The sequence below is a fragment of the Jaculus jaculus genome, chromosome 1 (assembly GCF_020740685.1).
Source record: "Jaculus jaculus isolate mJacJac1 chromosome 1, mJacJac1.mat.Y.cur, whole genome shotgun sequence".
Taxonomy (NCBI): domain Eukaryota; kingdom Metazoa; phylum Chordata; class Mammalia; order Rodentia; family Dipodidae; genus Jaculus; species Jaculus jaculus.
The window spans coordinates 1,702,405-1,719,164 of NC_059102.1; the positions used below are offsets into that span (position 1 = coordinate 1,702,405).

Below are 16,760 nucleotides of genomic sequence, written 5' to 3' on the forward strand. Positions count from 1 at the left end.
ACAGCGATCGTCATACCTCTGCCTCCTGAATGCTGGGATTAAAGGCGTGTGTCACCACGGCCAGCCCAGCATAGTTATTAATAATGCTCCTTGTGCTCTGACCCTCTGAAGTGTCCTCCTTCTTACCCACCTGCCTAGCCCTCATGTTCTGATCTTGTTAACCTCTCCTGCCCAGCCCCACTAAGGCCAGTGGCCACCTGGGCTCCCCAGTGCTCCAGGACAGCCATGCTCACCCCTGATCTCTACTTCCACACCAGCTCTGCCTGGAAACCTCACTTGGGTCCTTCCTGTCCCCATCAGGGTCTCGGCTCCAGGATCATCTCTTCAGGATGCAAGCTCAGTTTTCATGGTTTATGGCGGCACAGGCCTGCTGTCCCTCTCCCGTGCGTCCTTCTCATCTACCTGCACAGGACCAGAGCCACACACAGCAGCTCCGCAAACTTGTCCTGGGTGAGAACTTGGAAGGGAAGCCTGTGCGTCCAGCAGGGGGAGTTCCCATGCCCACAGGCCCTCTCCCTGATCGGCAGGATCATGTGACTTTCTGAGTGCCTTGTAGGGCACAGGTTTTCAGACCAGTACCCAGCCTTCAGGAATGTGCCTGAGCTGTAGTTTGCCCTGCCACTCGGGCCAGGGCAGCATTAAAACCCAGGGCCTCTCAACTCTATGATGGAAACACAGCAACTGGTGTGCCCACAGTCGTTTATACCTTCCTCTGCCTTACAACTGAGTTGCCTTACTTCTTAGGGCAGTTTCACCATACCCAGAGCCCCATGTGAGGATGCCCTGGGATCATTCTGATAGGTTACCTACTGTAGGAAGTCGGTGGTCTTCATGTGAGATGGTCCCATTTAAATCTCCAGTCAGAGCCCAGACCTGGAGAACAGCCCTACACATTCAAACCTTTTGTTCTTTGCTGTCATGCCTCAGTCTATGTGAGTATTCTTCCGTGAAAAGCCAGAACTGGCTGAGGCATGAAGTGCCAGGCTCCCAGATGCGATGGGCTCTGGCTTCTCTCTGCACTGACCCTGGACATTGCAGAGTGAGAACTGTTACAGCGGTTGATGCCCTATGAATTCCTGCTGTTAGGTCAGGACCACAACAGACAACCAGTCAGAGGCTGGTGATTGGTTGCTCTGTTAAATTGAGATGTAATTACCCAGGGAGCTCATGTAACCCAGGTCTGGGCCTTTCTGTCATTGGACCCAAAAGTCTGGGTGTGCCCTTAGAGGCGAAGTCCACATTCTGCCAGATGTCAGTAGCCCTCAGAACACCCCGTGCTTGAGCTGGGGCACGGGTCCAGTGGCCTCACTAGCAGACAGGGCCCTGCTCCAAGTGCTCACTCAGAGCTGCAGACACACCCAGAGGCCCATGGAGAAGAGCTCACCTATCCTGGGAAGGTCCCCTGACTCCACCCATGAGATCTAGAACCTTCCATGAGGTACTTCAGAAGCTTCAGAAAGAGCACAGTTCTACACCACTTCTGCCCAACAGTTGAAAGTGAAACCTTAACTTTACTGTCTTTGCTTTTATTTTTGGTACATGTTCATAATGTATTTTTATCACAATCCACTCCAATTACTTTCTTTGGTGCCTCTTACACTGAGCCCCTTTTTTCCAACTGGTCTCTCTTCTATTTTGATGTCCTTTTAAAATTTTGGTCCTCTTCTTCCATCCATGACAGCATGTTGATGGACCAAGTACTATCCAGGTCTTGTGCAAACAGCAATGGCCATTGTGAAGTCAGGAGCAAACCGGCCACTTCATGGCTGGAATACAGCATTCCAGAGCACTCCTCCCCATCCTCTGACTCTACGGGCTTTTCACCCCCTCTTCCACAATGTGCTCTGACTCTTGGAGAGCTCGCAGACATGTCCCATTTAGTGCCCAGCACTCACCCTTGCTTGTTCTCGGCACTTTGACATTGTTCTTAATTTTAATATGTACTTAGGAAAGACTTCAGAAAGATGAACAAGAAATAGTGTTGCTAGCAATTTTCAAATTCATACTTCCTGTTTTGCTTTTACTAAAGCCAACATTCTGCAGATCAACAGCCCACCGCCTTTGTGGTAAGTGGCAGGGCTGTAAGGATGACCCAGATTCTTGACCAATTCTTGCAGTCTTGTTTTCTGTTGCCTCTGGTGGCCATAGCTTCTCAGCACACTCGAAGCCTGTTTTGGCTCTGGCTCTTGCATTTACTGCATGCTTGTAGACTCAGGAGGAAAGCCCGGGGGACTCCTGGGAAAGGAGCTGGATGAACTCCAGACCCATGAGCCCATAGTGTCTGAGCTCCCATCTTCCTGCCAAGCCAACATGTGCGACTCGCACACAGATGGCTCCAAGGGTCTTCCTCTACAGCCACCTAGGCTTGCTGTGGATGTGTGTCCACGAGAGCCTGAGGGCCTGGCTGTCACTCTTGTGAGCACTTATTTGCAAGAACCCTTGGACCTAGCTGAGAGGCAGGGCTGTTGTACCCACTGGAAATGGGGAACAGCCTCGGTGCCATTGGCAGACAAGGCCCACTCCGAATGGCACAAGGTGGATATATTTGACAACACCACACATGCAGCACGCGTGGTGATGCCGTGGTGGGGTGAACAAAGCGCCCGAGGGGGTGGCAGAAACACGATCCTTGTTGAGTCCACAGCACACACTTCCCAAAGGTCATTTATGTTGCATCTGCAAAATGGATTGAGGACAGGACAAGCAAAATGCTGGAGCTTTGCATGTGGCACTGTGGGACCTGACCCACTCCAGACAGGCGACACTTGCACCCTGTGGCAGTTTGATTCAGGTGTCCCCCATAAACTTAAGTATTCTGAATGCTAGGTTCCCAGCTGATGGATATTTGGGAATTAACGCCTCCTGGAGGGAGTGTATTGTTGGGGTGGGCTTATGGGTGTTATAGCCAGTTTCCCCAAGCCAGTGTTTGGCACACCCTCCTGTTGCTGTGGTCTACCTTATGTTGGCCAGGGGGTGATGTCCACCCTCTGCTCATGCCATCGTTTTCCCCTGCCATTGTGGAGCTTCCCCTCGAGCCTGTAAGCCAAAATAAACCTCTTTTTCCCAGAAGCTGCTCTTGGTTGGGTGATTTCTACCAGCAATGCACACCGGACTGCAACATACCCTGACCTCACACTGTGCCAGGCAGGGACTCGGTGCTACCGCTTGTGATTTCACGGATGCCTGGCACCAAGCAAGAGCCGGATGGGCCTTTGAGGCCAGCATTCCTTCCAGTGAGTAGAAGCAGACCCCTTAGGCCATGGAAGCCCCCTGCTCACTGCCTTCCAGTAGCTGGAAGCAAGTCGTCACTGTCGCTTCTCAGTGCTTCTTTCCTTCTCAGCACCATGTGGCAGTGGGTGCTATTCTTGCTCCGTTTCACAGGCGGGCTGAAGGAGGAGAGGAAGGGGCTACGGTGGAGCCAGCACCCTTCTTTGGTGAAGGCTCGGACAGCAAACACATTTGGCCTTTTGGGTTTGTGCCTCAGACAATAGGTAAAAAGCGGTAAGGCTGTGTTCTGACACAGCTGTGCTTATGAATGTGAAGTCTAAATTCCATGCAATTCCCACACATCACACAACATGACTCTTCTGCTGATGCAAAAGGAAGGTTAAGTACAGGAGGTAATGTAGCTCAGAATGACCAATCTTGCCTTCTCCACTCACCACATGTTCCCCATAAGAGATAAATTCCTTGGGCAGGAGGAGGGGAGGAGAGAATTGCAGCCCGCCTGCAAGCTGGACCTGCCAACCCTCCAGGAGAGACACCCACCCTGGACTGTCCACCCTCTTAGCATGGCTGCCCCCTCTACAGACACTTTCTGTTCTCCTCCCCATCCGAAGAGTTCACCAGTATTTCCTAACGCTGTCCCTGCCCATGAGGTGGAAGGGAAAGGTAAGAGCTCTATCAGAGCAGGAGCAGGAAGGAAGTGTGGGCCGGGACGAGTGCTAAAGGGCCTCCCCCAGTCCAGGCCAGTCAGAGCCCAGTCTCCCTGCAAATTGCAAGGACCCCAGAGGGCTGGGCATCCAAGCTGAAGGCTTTGGAGCTGCCCATCCACAGTCTGCTGGGTTCCCACTCTGCGAACAGAACCTCGGGTCCTGTCCCAGTACCTCCCAGTGTACTTCCTCCAGACCAAGAAGCTAGTAGCCCCTTTCCTGTCCATCTTTTCTTTCATTCACATAGAGGAACCATGGCAGCCTATTCTATTTAGTTCACATCCACACTGGGTGTGGTGGTGTACACCTTTCATCCCAGCACTCAGGAGGCTGAGGTAGGAGGATGGCCACAGATTTCAGGCTAGCCTGGGCTACAGGGTGAGTTCCAAGTCAGCTTGCTCTAGGACAAAACCCTGTGTCAAAAAACAATCCACGATGAATGCTTCAGAGCAGTTAGTGCCGTTCCCAGGGCTGTGCTACTTGACCAAAGCCCCCAAGGTCCTGCTTCACACACTGTGCACCCTGCACGTGGCTCCCCTGTGTACTCCCCTTGGGTGAGGGCTGCTAGCATAGTGCCGTGCTTCCAGGACACTCAAGTCTCCCTCACCCGTGTCTCCTCCCCAGAGCTATTGTCCTAATTCACCTGGAGGACTTTAGGGGGCTCTAAAGAAGAGGGGGGCTGCCTAGGTCTGTGTCTAGGTGGGGTCTTCTGGGTCCAGGGGCAGGGATGGCAGCCTGGGGTAGGGTCTCAAGTGCCCACCTTGCTCTTTTCCTGCTGCAGCTCGATCTGGATGTCCGTGAGCTTGGCTCGCAGCTCCTCGTTGGCAGCCTGAAGTGCAGCGAGAGCCTCCAACTTGTCCCCTTTGGCCCGGCTACTGGCGCCCTTCTTTGACATGGTGAGGCTGGATGGCCAGAAGGACGCCCAGGGGCAGCTGCTCTGTCTGGGCTAGGGTATCCACGCCAAGCTCCTGGTAGGTGTCACCTCAGTGTTACTCCACTACATTTTCTCATTCACCTGGAGGGAAAGCACAGGCCAGTGAGTGACTACATGTGGCAGATTGCAATGCCACAGTGGCCCGCAGCCATGGACTCTCAGACCAGAGTTTAGGGCTCAGTTCTCAAAGGGATGTGGCAGAGACATGACCCACTCTCATCCCAAAGCTGAGAGTGCCATCCTGACAGCCCAGACCATGGGGACCATTGACCCCTGTGCATGGTCACCAAACAGGGACTCCATGCCTAGCACTGGATGCATGTCAATTCCTTGCTCATTTAAGAAGATACCAGAACTAGGAAGATGGCTCAGTCAGTAAAGTGCTTGTCTACAAAATATGAGGACCTAAGGTCAGTTCTCTAGCACCCATATCAAAGCCAGGTGTGGTGGCACATTTCTATAATCGCAGAGCTGGGGAAGAGGAGACAGGAGAATACCTGGAGCTACTAGCTAGTCTAGCCAAACCAGTGAGCTCTAAATTCAGCAAGAGATCCTGTCTCAACAAAATAAGGTGGAAGAACAATTGAGGAAGACACCTGATGTCAACCTATGGCCTCATGTCAACCACATGGCACCATCAGGACTCCATGCAAGAAATTCAATAAGCCTGCTTTGCACTGCCCATGGCCATTTCCAGAAAACAAAACCATGTTGCAAATTCAATGTCCTTCTTTTTCCTACATTTGCTATATTCCATAGAACCAGGTGGGCTACCAGTTTGTTAATCCAGGTTGGGGAGTGGCAGTAAATAAAGCACACTTTGAGAACAGGACATTTCTTCAACATCCAGGCCCCTTCAAAGAGTTTGCAATCTGGGTGTGGTAATGCACACCTTTAATTCCAACACTTGGGAGGCAGAGATGGGAAGATCACTGTGAGTTTGAGGCTAACCTGAAACTACACAGTGAATTCCAGGTCAGCCTGGGCTAGAGTGAAATCTTACCTCAGGAAAAAAGAGAGAGAGAGAGAGAGAGAGAGAGAGAGAGAGAGAGAGAGTCTGCATTCTTCCTGTTGTTCAAATGTAGAACACCTGGCCCAATCTCTGTGGTTATAATCTCTCAAACAATTGCCCCTGAAGAGGCAGCTGTTTTGGCCCAAATATTTCTATATTTCTGAGCCATATCCCTCTGCTCACACTAGTCCATTCCTACACAATGCAACCCTGCACAAGTTCTCAGGACACAAGCATGCAGAAAACAGCAAGCCTCTCACACAAACATCTCCTAGTCAAGTTCAGGAAAAGCTCTTTCTTCCCCTTATAAACCGAACTTCACAGTCCTTAGTTCTTAATGCATTCAGGTCTTTCAACTTTGACCAGAATAATCCATCAGGCTGTACTTATAGCAAGGAATCTCTTAGGCCAATGTTTCAAATTCTTCCACATTCCTCCCTCAAATCAGTTCTAATTAACCAAAACCACACATCATCATTAACAGCATCAACCACACTTCTGGTACCAATTTGACTATTGCAGTCAACTTCGTTTTGCTGGTAGAAAACACCTGACCAAGAGCAGCTTGTGGAAAGATGGCAGTGGCCAAACGGCAGCAACAGTCATCTCTGGAGTGTGACGCTGATGGGACACTTCAGCAGGGCTGCAGCATCCCATCCGAGATGTTCTTTGGCAGGGCCAAGAAGTCTTTCAGCAACCTGCTGGAGTGCCTGTTGTCTGAGAGTTTGCGCTATTGCTACCTTTTCCTTGGAATTTTTGGATTATGATAAGTTTATTACTGCTTATTTTTGTTTTCATTTTCCCCTTCTCAGTAGTAATAGGGGAATCCAATTAAGATGTATGTACACAGTCACCAATGATTGAACAGAAAAAGAATGTTTCTGTAGAAATTTCTGAGGCTGTAATGTTTAAACATGTAATTAGATTATAGATCCTGAAACTACAACTAGTTTGAATGTACAAAGTTTCTTAACAACACAAATGTGCATTTCACCTAATGAGACGTGTTCCTCGCAGTGCTATGCTACATGCCTTACCAATTGTTTCCAAGAAACACTACTTACAAGAAAATTCTTGTTGTCGAGATGATTACAGAAATTAATGGGCATATTTCCTGGACCTGTAGATGACTTCCTCGAAAAGGAGCCTGAAATGCTAGTGAGCAAAAGTAAACATCTTTCAAATAATCAGGTTGGACCCACACAAAGAAGTAAAACAGAATATATAACTTTCAGAATGAACAATAGCGTTTGGCGGGCTCCTAAAGGAAAGATATCAATGCAAAACACTGGTTGGATAAATCAACTTTTACCATATACAGGAGCATACATTAATTGAGTAAGGATGATCTAGAAAGATGGGGAAAGTTAAATATCAAAATCTTCATTTTATGGAGAGACTTTCAAGGGCTGTAAGAGCTCTTGACTAGTTTCCATGAGCCTGAGTAAGATATTAACCACCTTGCAGTTCTTGACTTTTTTTTTTTTTTTTTTTTTTTTGAGGTAGGGTCTCACTCTAGCTCAGGCTGACCTGGAATTCACCATGTAGTCTCTGGGTGGCCTTGAACTCATGGCGATCCTCCTACCTCTGCCTTCTGAGTGCTGGGATTAAAGTCATGCACCACCATGCCCGGCTTGACTTTCTTGTTTAAGATGTTATCAGAATGTCTATGGGGTAAGAAGTTCATGAGTTAAGCAGAAGCAGGGGAAACCAAGGGAAAAGAGGAATATTGTGCAAGATTTCTTAGTGACTAGAAGCCACATGAATAAGTTGTTATGTCTTGGTTGCAAAAAAATATAATGTATAAATAAGGAAGCAGAGTTTTGCTCTGTGTCCAGTATGCTTCACTTGAACTCCTGGTCCACATCATTTCCTCACAACATCGACTCCACACGTCCCCTTCGAGTTCTACAGCCCCGCTGAGGCTGGACCCCAGCAGGAGAAAAGGGTTTAATTTGGCTTACAGACTCAAGGGGAAGCTCCATGATGGCAGGGAAAATGATGGCATGAGCAGAGGGTGGACCTCCTGGCCAATATCAGGTGGACATCAGCAGAAGGACAGTGTGCCAAACACTGGCAAGGGGAAACTGTCTATAACTAAGCCTGCCCCCAACAATACACTGCCTCTGGGAGGTTTGCAATTATCAAATTGCCACCAGCTAAGGACCAAGCATTCAGAACACATAAGTTATGAGGGACATCTGAAACAAACCACCACACATGGTAACCCTCGCCCTGGGTATGCCTTGCCTGCTGAATGGGTGTTCATTTTTAACAAAGTTGAAAAAGTGAAATAAAGCCAGTGTGGTGGTGCACACTTTTATTCCCAATACTCGGGAGGCTGAGGTAGAAAGATGGTTATGAGTTCAAGGCCAGCCTTGGGCTACAGAGTGAGTACCAGTTCAGTGTGGGATAGAGTGATACCCTACATCCAAAAAAAAAAGAAAAAAGAAAAGAAAATGAAAAAGTAGAAAAAATAGGTTAAAAACCTATGAAATAAGTATATGAAATGATTTATACAACTGCACAGTGTTTGTATTTGAAGCTGCTACTACAAGCGACAAAGCTTTTTTTTATTTATTTATTAAATACAGAGGGAGAGAAAGAGAGAGAGGTAGGCATGCCAGGACCTCCAGCCACTGGAAACAAACTTCAGACGCATGCACCACCTTGTGCATCTGACTTATTTGCGACCTGGAACATCAAACCTGGGTCCTTAGGCTTTGCAGCATCTCTCCAGCCCGAAACAGAGAAGTTTTAAGTAGAAATAGGACCATTAAGGAATAAGTAGGGGTTTAGTGGGAGGACAAAGGGAATAAGAACATATTGTGATGAATATATATATATAATATATATAATTAATAAATAAAATGTTTGGGAGGATTTTTTGTTTGTTTTTGAGGTATGGTCTCACCCTATCTAGCCCAGGTTGACCTGGAATTCACTACCTACCTCAGCTTCCCACATGCTAGGATTAGAGGAATGTGCCACCATGTCCAGCAAATAAAATGTCATTAAAGGAGTTTTGTATGTTTTTTTTTTTTTTTTTTTGAGATGGTATCTTGCTGTCAGGCTGGCCTCAAACTTTCTATCCTTTTGCTCAGTTTCATGAGTGCTGGGATTGCAGGCCTGTACCACCATGCCTGGCCAAAATAATAATAATAATAATAATAATAATAATAATAATAATAACAATTGTTAAGGAGTTGGGCGTGGTGGGGCACACCTTTAATCCCAGCACTTGGGAGGCAGAGGTAGGAGGATCAAGATAAGTATGAGGCCACCCTGAGACTACATAGTGAATTCCAGGTCAGCCTGGGACCAGAGTAAGACCCTACCTCAAAAAACAAACAAAAAAATTGTTAGGGGCTGGAGAGATAGCTTAGCGGTTAAGGCACTTGCCGGCAAAGCCAAAGGGATCCAGGTTTAATTCTCCAGAACCCACATAAGCCAAATGCACAAGATGGCACATGCATCTGGAGTTCATTTGTGTGCCCATTCTCTCTTTCTCTCTTTTCCTATCTCTTGCTCTCTCTCAAGTAAATAAATAAATAAAAATAATTTGTTAAGCTTTTACTTTATAATTAAGTTATGATTAAGGGTTTTTACATTTCTTTATAAAGTAAGTCATGATACATAGTAAGCTAAGGTTAATTTATTGTTGAAAAAGAAAAGAGTGCTATAGATGTGAAATGTTACTGTCTCCCAGCAGTATGCAAGGACGCCGGCGCTACCACCCTCGCTCCCCTCGCTCAGTGACTTGTCCAGAGCGACACTAGTCCTGTAAGCTACCTGGCAGGTAGCTGTCCCATGCACCTAGTTCTACCCTCTAGACTGTGGAGCTGCACTCTAACAGAATCACCTACGGACACAAGCTCAGAGCAGATACCCATCCTTAGTGACATGTGACAGTATCTGGTGCACAACCCTGACAAGGTAATGCAAAGGTAAAGTCAGGAATGACAATGGAGACATGAGAGTGAGGTGATGACGAGAAAGGACCAGAATGAAACTTCTGGTGTCCATGAGCTAAGCAAGGACCTTTAAACCAGGCAAACCCTGTCTGACGAGTGGGCAATGTTCAATTCCTTGCCACTATGAACATTCACTGACTTCAACCACTACCTTCTTACCTGTTGTACTTTTACCTGTCCGTCTCTTAGACAAGAGTAGAGCCAGGTTTAAGGCCACCCTGAGACTCTATAGTAAATTCTAGGTCAGCCTGGGCTAGAGTGAGACTCTACCTCAAAAAATCAAAAAAAAAAAAAAAAAAAAAGTAGAGCCAGCATGAAGGGGATGATGGACCTTTTTTTTGGATTGACATGTTTTTCTGGGTAGAAACATGTTGAAAAGGAGAAGCAGGGATGGAGAAATAGCTTAGCAGTTAAAGCAATTGCCTGCAAAGCCTAAGGACTCAGGTTCAATTCTCCAGGACCAACGTAAGCCAGATGAACAAGGTGGTGCATGTGGCTGGAGGACCAGGTATGCCCATTTTCCCTCTCTCTCTCTCTCAAATAAATAATAAAATTTTTTTAGTATTTATTTGTTTGAGAAAGAAAGAAGTAGAGAGAGAGAAAGCAGCAGATAGAGAACGGGCATGCCAGGATATCCAGCCACTGCAAAGGATGTTCAGACACATGTGCCGCCTTGTGCATCTGGCTTATGTGGGTCTGGGGAATTGAAACTTGGTCCTTTGGCTTTGCTGGCAAGCACCTTAGTCGCTAAGCCATCTCTCCAGCCCATAGTCAAATATTTTTCAAAAAGAAAAGAAAAGGAGAAGTAGCCTTCCATGAGGCAGCTGGCAACCAGGATCTTCCTCCAGCACAAGCAGTAGCAGGGCCTCCCTGGACTATAGCAGTTTATCCAGGGCTCTATTTGTATGCTAAGCAAGCACTCTGGCAACTCAGCCATATTCCTCACTACCAGTGTTTGTTAAAGTGAACTTGCCTAAATAAAACTGAACCTATTCCTTTGGGAAACTCCAAGGTGTGTCCAGAAAGCCTGAGCTTGCATCCCAAGTCTTTCCAGCCCCCACGCACTGCTCTCCAGAGGCAACCATGGAGTAGGTTTTGCTGTCAATACAGACCAGGGCTGAATTTTTCATGCTTTCTTTAGGAAAGTCATTAAATTAATAGCTCCATCCACCATCTTTTGTTTGGGGGTCTCCAAGGAGGTAATAACTTTTCTTCCACAGGCCGCAGTAGAAGTGCTGGGCTGACCTCTGCCAGTCTCTTTACCGCGGAGTGCTGTGCGTGGGCATAGCTTTGTGGTCGATGGATGTGCTTCTTCCATGGGTTAATGACCACTGCTATAAACCTCAGGGGCCCACAAGAGGCCAGTCCAGGGAATGCCACCCTCCCCACTCAGTCCCTGCTAGCCCTTGGGTTTATTTAATGCCCAGCTCTGAATCATGCTTTGATGTGACAATATGACCTAGAGGGCACAGAGAGGTCAGGATGAGTCCTAAGCACTCCAACAGCCTTTGGAGCATGGCCTTTGCAGTTTATGATCTTTGGGATTGTCACACACAGTTCTGTGGATGTTATAAAGCAAGATCGGGTTCTTTCCAGTTGACTAGTTATCAACAGAGAAGAAAGGATGACTCGAGGGCTGGGGAGTAAGTGTTTGCCTTACAAAGAGGAGGACTTGAGTTTGGTCTCTAGCACTTCCAAAAAAGTGAGGCATTGGGGGGCACACCCATAAGCCCAGTGCTGAGGAGGCAAAGACAACAGGCTCCCTGAGGCTGCTGGCTAAGTAGCCTAACCTAATTGGAGAGCTCTAGGCCAAAGAGACTTTGTCTCAAAAAGAAGTGGATGGTGTTTCTGAGGAAGAACACCCAAGGTTGTCCTCTGTGCACACACATACACTAAACACACTCACACAATACACACATGAACACTACACACTGACACTACACACTTCACACGCTCTACATATACTCACATACACTGCACATGTTCACACTACATACATGAACATACTCACACATGAATACACTCACACTACACACATATACATATACATATACATATACATATACACATGAACATACATGAACACTACATACACTCACACACTGACACCACACACATTCACACACATATACTACACACATGAACACACATGCACATTCACATATGAATGCATGCTCATACCACACACATGAACATGCACTTACATACATGAATACATACTCAAACTTACACATGAACACACACTCACCCATATACACATTAAAATAAAAGGATGATTCTGATGAGTTAGTTATTCCTATGAAAACCTAAAGTGACCTTCGAGGAGGATCAGACACACCCATGCAGGTGACATGGGTCCATCAAGTCCATTCTGAAGAATGTGCATCCCATTGGCTCTGGGAGGAAAGAGGACAGCAGAGACCTGTGGGCTTGTAGGGAGTGGAGGCCATGGGGCTGTCAACACGTCCTCACTCGGCAGGATCCCAGAGGGCCTGGGTAGGGCAACTGAGCCCATATCTGAGTTTGTTCCCATAGAGAAGAACAGGTGAGGCCTAGGGTGTCTCTGACTATACACAATTTACTTTTTCTGGGGACAGAAACATGAACTAAGAGGGAGACATCCAGTGGTCATTCATGCCTGGATGAAAATACTGGAAACCCAGAAGAGCCCCCCCAGTGGAGCAAGAAGTTTCTCACAATGGAGGCTAGATGGTCAGGGTCTGGGGAAGGAGGACCATGAAAAAGGTAGTTCTGGGAAAAGTGGGCCCTGCAGGAAGGACCCTGGAGGAGCCTGCGGTGCCTGGGCTCTGGGTTGTTGAGGGAGGCAGAAGGCTAGGGCTTGGGGAGGAGGTCCCTTGTGGAAGGCACAGCAGGATAAATAGCAACTTGGCATATTCTGGGGTCCAACTAGATGAGCAGACTCCAAGGTCCAGAGAGCCTTCCCCTTTGCTGACCATGACTACTGCTAATCCTGAAAAGAGCCTTCAATTGACAGATGGTTGCCCAGGGCTTCCCATAGGCACAGGAGGGCTACAACATCACACATGGAGCTGGTGGTCCACAGAAGGATGTCCAAGCACTGTCCACCTGCATGTGTGTTTTCTACAAGACAGAAGGATATGCCTCAAGGGGTAGTGCAGCCACACAGCGACTTTGTGACAGCTTCTGGAAATTTCCAGGGAAGAAGAGATCCAGGGAAACGTACCGACTGCAGTGCCCCCAGGTCAGGGCCCTAAGAGCATGCTCTAACCCAAGCTCCAGGGCCAAGCCTTCAATAGTCACCCTTGTCCCTTGTCTTATGTTTCAGCTGAGAAACAGTCCATAGCACTGAAAGCTCTGAATAACAAGGTAGGAGCCCTCTTCTCCCCATGGGTAATTAGCAGTCAGCTTTTGGCACTGAGGAGATCCCAACTGGGCAGCCTGACCGCTACAAGTACAGCTGCTCCCCATAGGCCTCTCTTGGGCACCCAAAGGCCCTGAGAGGCAGCAGTGCAGAAGCCATCCATTGAAGCAAAGCATTTCTCAGAAGCCCTTGTCTCAGCCAATACGCCTCCAGCTTCCCTGAGCCTGACTTCCAGGACAACAGCCAAGCAGCTGTTGGCCTGTGGGTGGCTAACGGACTTTCTTGCCTGGCTTCAAGATTGGCAGCAACCAGCACCCTACTGAGCAATGGCCCTCCCCACCTCCAGCACTTTGCACTGAACTTCAGAATCACTTGGGGTACAATGCTGTCTTTCACAAATGTACAACAAGTAGCATGTCACCAACACTGACAAGAAAAACAAAGGATCCTATTCAGATACTGTTTTAAGCCATCAGGGAGTGACAGATTTCTCCTGACATGTTGACTTCATTTATGACAATCAACAAGGGCATTCGCTGCAGGTGGAATGAAGTGTGTAACGAAGAACTTATCTTGACAAACTGACAGCAGCCTTGGAAGCAGGTACGGCAGTCATAAATGGAAGACAGAGTTATCCAGAATTTGGGTGAGGGCCTCACTTTCAGCCACAGTATTTCAAAGAAACCATTTATGTTGTACTTTTACAAATACTGGTGAGAAATGAAGTTTACAGAAATCAAGGCAAAAGAGAGGGTGTTGGAAGGGGATTATGATAACGTACATTGTCTTTATCTATGGAGGATGTCAATAAAAAGTTTTGAAAAAAGAAAGAAAGGTGGTGACATTTGGTGGGAAGGGAGGAAGGGAAGAAAAGGATGCTTCCAACTACGAAAGTACATTAGTCACTTTCTTGTTGCTGAGGCCAAGTACCTGGCCAGAGGCAACTTAAAGAAGAAAGGATTTACTGCTGCTCACAGTTCAGGTTCCATCCATCATTGCAGAGAAGGCATGGGGCACTGGGTCATACTCAGCCCACAGGGAAGAAGCCAAAAGTGATGAATACCAGTACTCAGCCAGCTCTCCCCTTTTTTAGATAGCCAGGGAACCCGGAGCAAGGAATGTGCCTCCTATAGTTAGTAGGTTGTCCCACCTCAGCTAAACGAATCAACATAATCCCTCACAGGCACATCTAGAAGTTTCTGAGTGATTCTAGGTCTGGTCAAGTTAGCAACTAACATAAATGGTCAAATCTAGCATCTGTCTGGGGTTGCTGCAGGGCACTCAGGCCCCAGCCCTCACCAGCCATGCCCACTGTGAAGTTATAATTGACAGGAGTCAGGGAGACCCCTTTACAATAAATACAGTTTGTTTTTTGTTCATTGTTATTTATTTGAGAATGACAGAGAGAGAGAGAAACAGAGAGAAAGAGAGAGAGGAAATGGGCATGCTAGGGCTTCCAGCCACTGCAAACCAACTCCAGACACATGGGCCCCCTTGTGCATCTGGCTAATGTGGGTCCTGGGGAATCAAGCCTCCAACCGGGGTCCTTAGGCTTCACAGGCAAGCGCTTAACCACTAAGCCATCTCTCCAGCCCTCAATAAATACAGTTTTTAACTTGAGATAATTGTAGATCACATGCAGTTTTCAGTTTCCTCTTGGGGACATCTCATAGATCAAGGTCACAGCCAGGGTCCACCCATGCAGACAGCCAAGGCTCAAGACAGCTCATCTCCCCAAGGACCCCAGGCAGTAGCGCTCAGCAGCCACCCACCTCACGCCCCCCCCCAGGAGGCCACTGAGGTGCTCCCTTGTGTGATTTTGCCACTTCAACCATGTTATAAAACAGAATAGCATAGCACGTGACTTTTGAGGATGGTTTTTCACTCAGTATAGTTCTCTGCAGGTTTGGTTATGTACAGATCAATAACAGTCATTTCATGTGTGGTATGTATGGTGTGCAAACATGTAAACTACATCCTCATGTGCGCCATCCACAAGTTCCAGCCGCTTCAGAGATGTGACAAGCAGCCCAGGAATGCTTGGCCTTGCCTCTGGAGAGAAGAAAACTACCTGCCATTCACTGTGGAGGTCCTGACACTTCCTTCGTTGATCATGGCTTGCCTTTGCGAAGCTTACTCCACGCAGCTTGAGTGGATTCTGTTTTTTGATAAATGAGGACATGCTGCTAGTTACTGAGAAAACATTTGGAGTTATAAAGTGCTTTCATTAATGAGGCTTTACACAAAATATACATCATTATTATCTATCAAACTCTTCCAGCTCCCTGCTCTTTTATCCATGGAAATGATTTATTTTGGAGCAAAGGTGTCCAACCTTTTGGCTTCTCTGGGTCACATCTGCTGAAGAATTGTCTTGGGCCACACATTAGAGTGTGTTTTGTTCTCTCACTAGGTACCATGTGCTGGCCTGGAACTTTCTATATAGCCCAGCATGGTCTCCAACGTGGAATCCTCATGCCTCAGCCACCTGAGGGCTGGGATCACAAGTGTTGTTGAATGTGAAATGTCTCCTACAAGCTCATGTGTTTGAACACTTGGTCCCCAGATGATGGTGCTGTTGTGGGAGCTTGTGGAACATTTTGGACATGGGGCTACAGAGCTGTCATAGGAATGAGGTCAGAGGGTCGTAGTTGCCTGGCTCCAGCCTGAGGTCTCCGCTGCCTAATCAGCCACAGGACGTGAGCAAGCTGCCAGCTGCTCCTCTGCCATGACTTCCCACTGTGATGAACTACACCCCCTGAGACCATGAGCCAAAATAAACCCTTCCTCCCTGAAGTTGCCTGAGCCATGAATCTTATCACAGTGACATGAAAAGTAACTAATACATCCAGCTTAAAGAGAGGGTTTTTCTTAAATATAAGATCTCTTAGTGTGGTGGTTTGATTCAGGTGTCCCCCATAAACTTAGGTGTTCTGAATGCTAGTTTCCCAGATGATGGAGATTTGGGAATTAACACCTCCTGGAGGCAACTTATTGTTGGGGGCGGGTTTATGGGTGTTATAGCAAGTTTCCCCATCCAGTGTTTGACACATTCTCCCATTCCTGTTGTCCACCTTATGTGGGCCAGGGGGTGATGTCCATTGTTTTCCTCTGCCATCGTGGAGCTTCTCCTAGAGCCTGTAAGCCAAAATAAACCTCTTTTTCCCAAAAGCTGCTCTTGGTTGGGTGATTTCTACCAGCAATGCAAACCTGACTGCAACACTTAGGAACAGAACACAATAATTATCACAACAGGGAAGAGGCTGAGTGGCTAAGTTGTGAACATCAAATAACACTTAGGAGACACTGTGTGCCTTGGGCAGAATGATGATGCCCACATCACTATCCACATCTCTAGGGAGGCCCATGGCTGTTATATAACCCAGAAAGCTGCATGAGTGCCTAGACACCGAGACACAGAGCCACCTTGGGTGCCAGGACTCCCTAAATATTCAATCACACCAGTCCTAAGGAACAGGCATCCTCCCTACTGGGGTTCAGGGAGATGTGCATGAGAGAGGCCTGCTGGCCCTGGGATGAAGAGACATAGCCCAAAGGCAAATAC

At 47.5% G+C, this 16,760-nt stretch overlaps 1 protein-coding gene across 20 annotated transcripts in view; it reads right to left on the minus strand.

The window, feature by feature from the left end:
- Positions 1–16,760, minus strand: part of Jakmip3 (Janus kinase and microtubule interacting protein 3) — a 137,288-nt gene that overhangs the window by 67,372 nt on the left and 53,156 nt on the right. For all 20 annotated transcript variants that reach the window (XM_045135869.1, XM_045135862.1, XM_045135850.1 and 17 more), the window contains exon 2: positions 4,693–4,947. In XM_045135869.1, coding sequence (XP_044991804.1) covers positions 4,693–4,827 — 135 coding nt within the window. In that variant the 5' untranslated portion in view covers positions 4,828–4,947. The remainder of the gene's footprint in view (positions 1–4,692; positions 4,948–16,760) is intronic.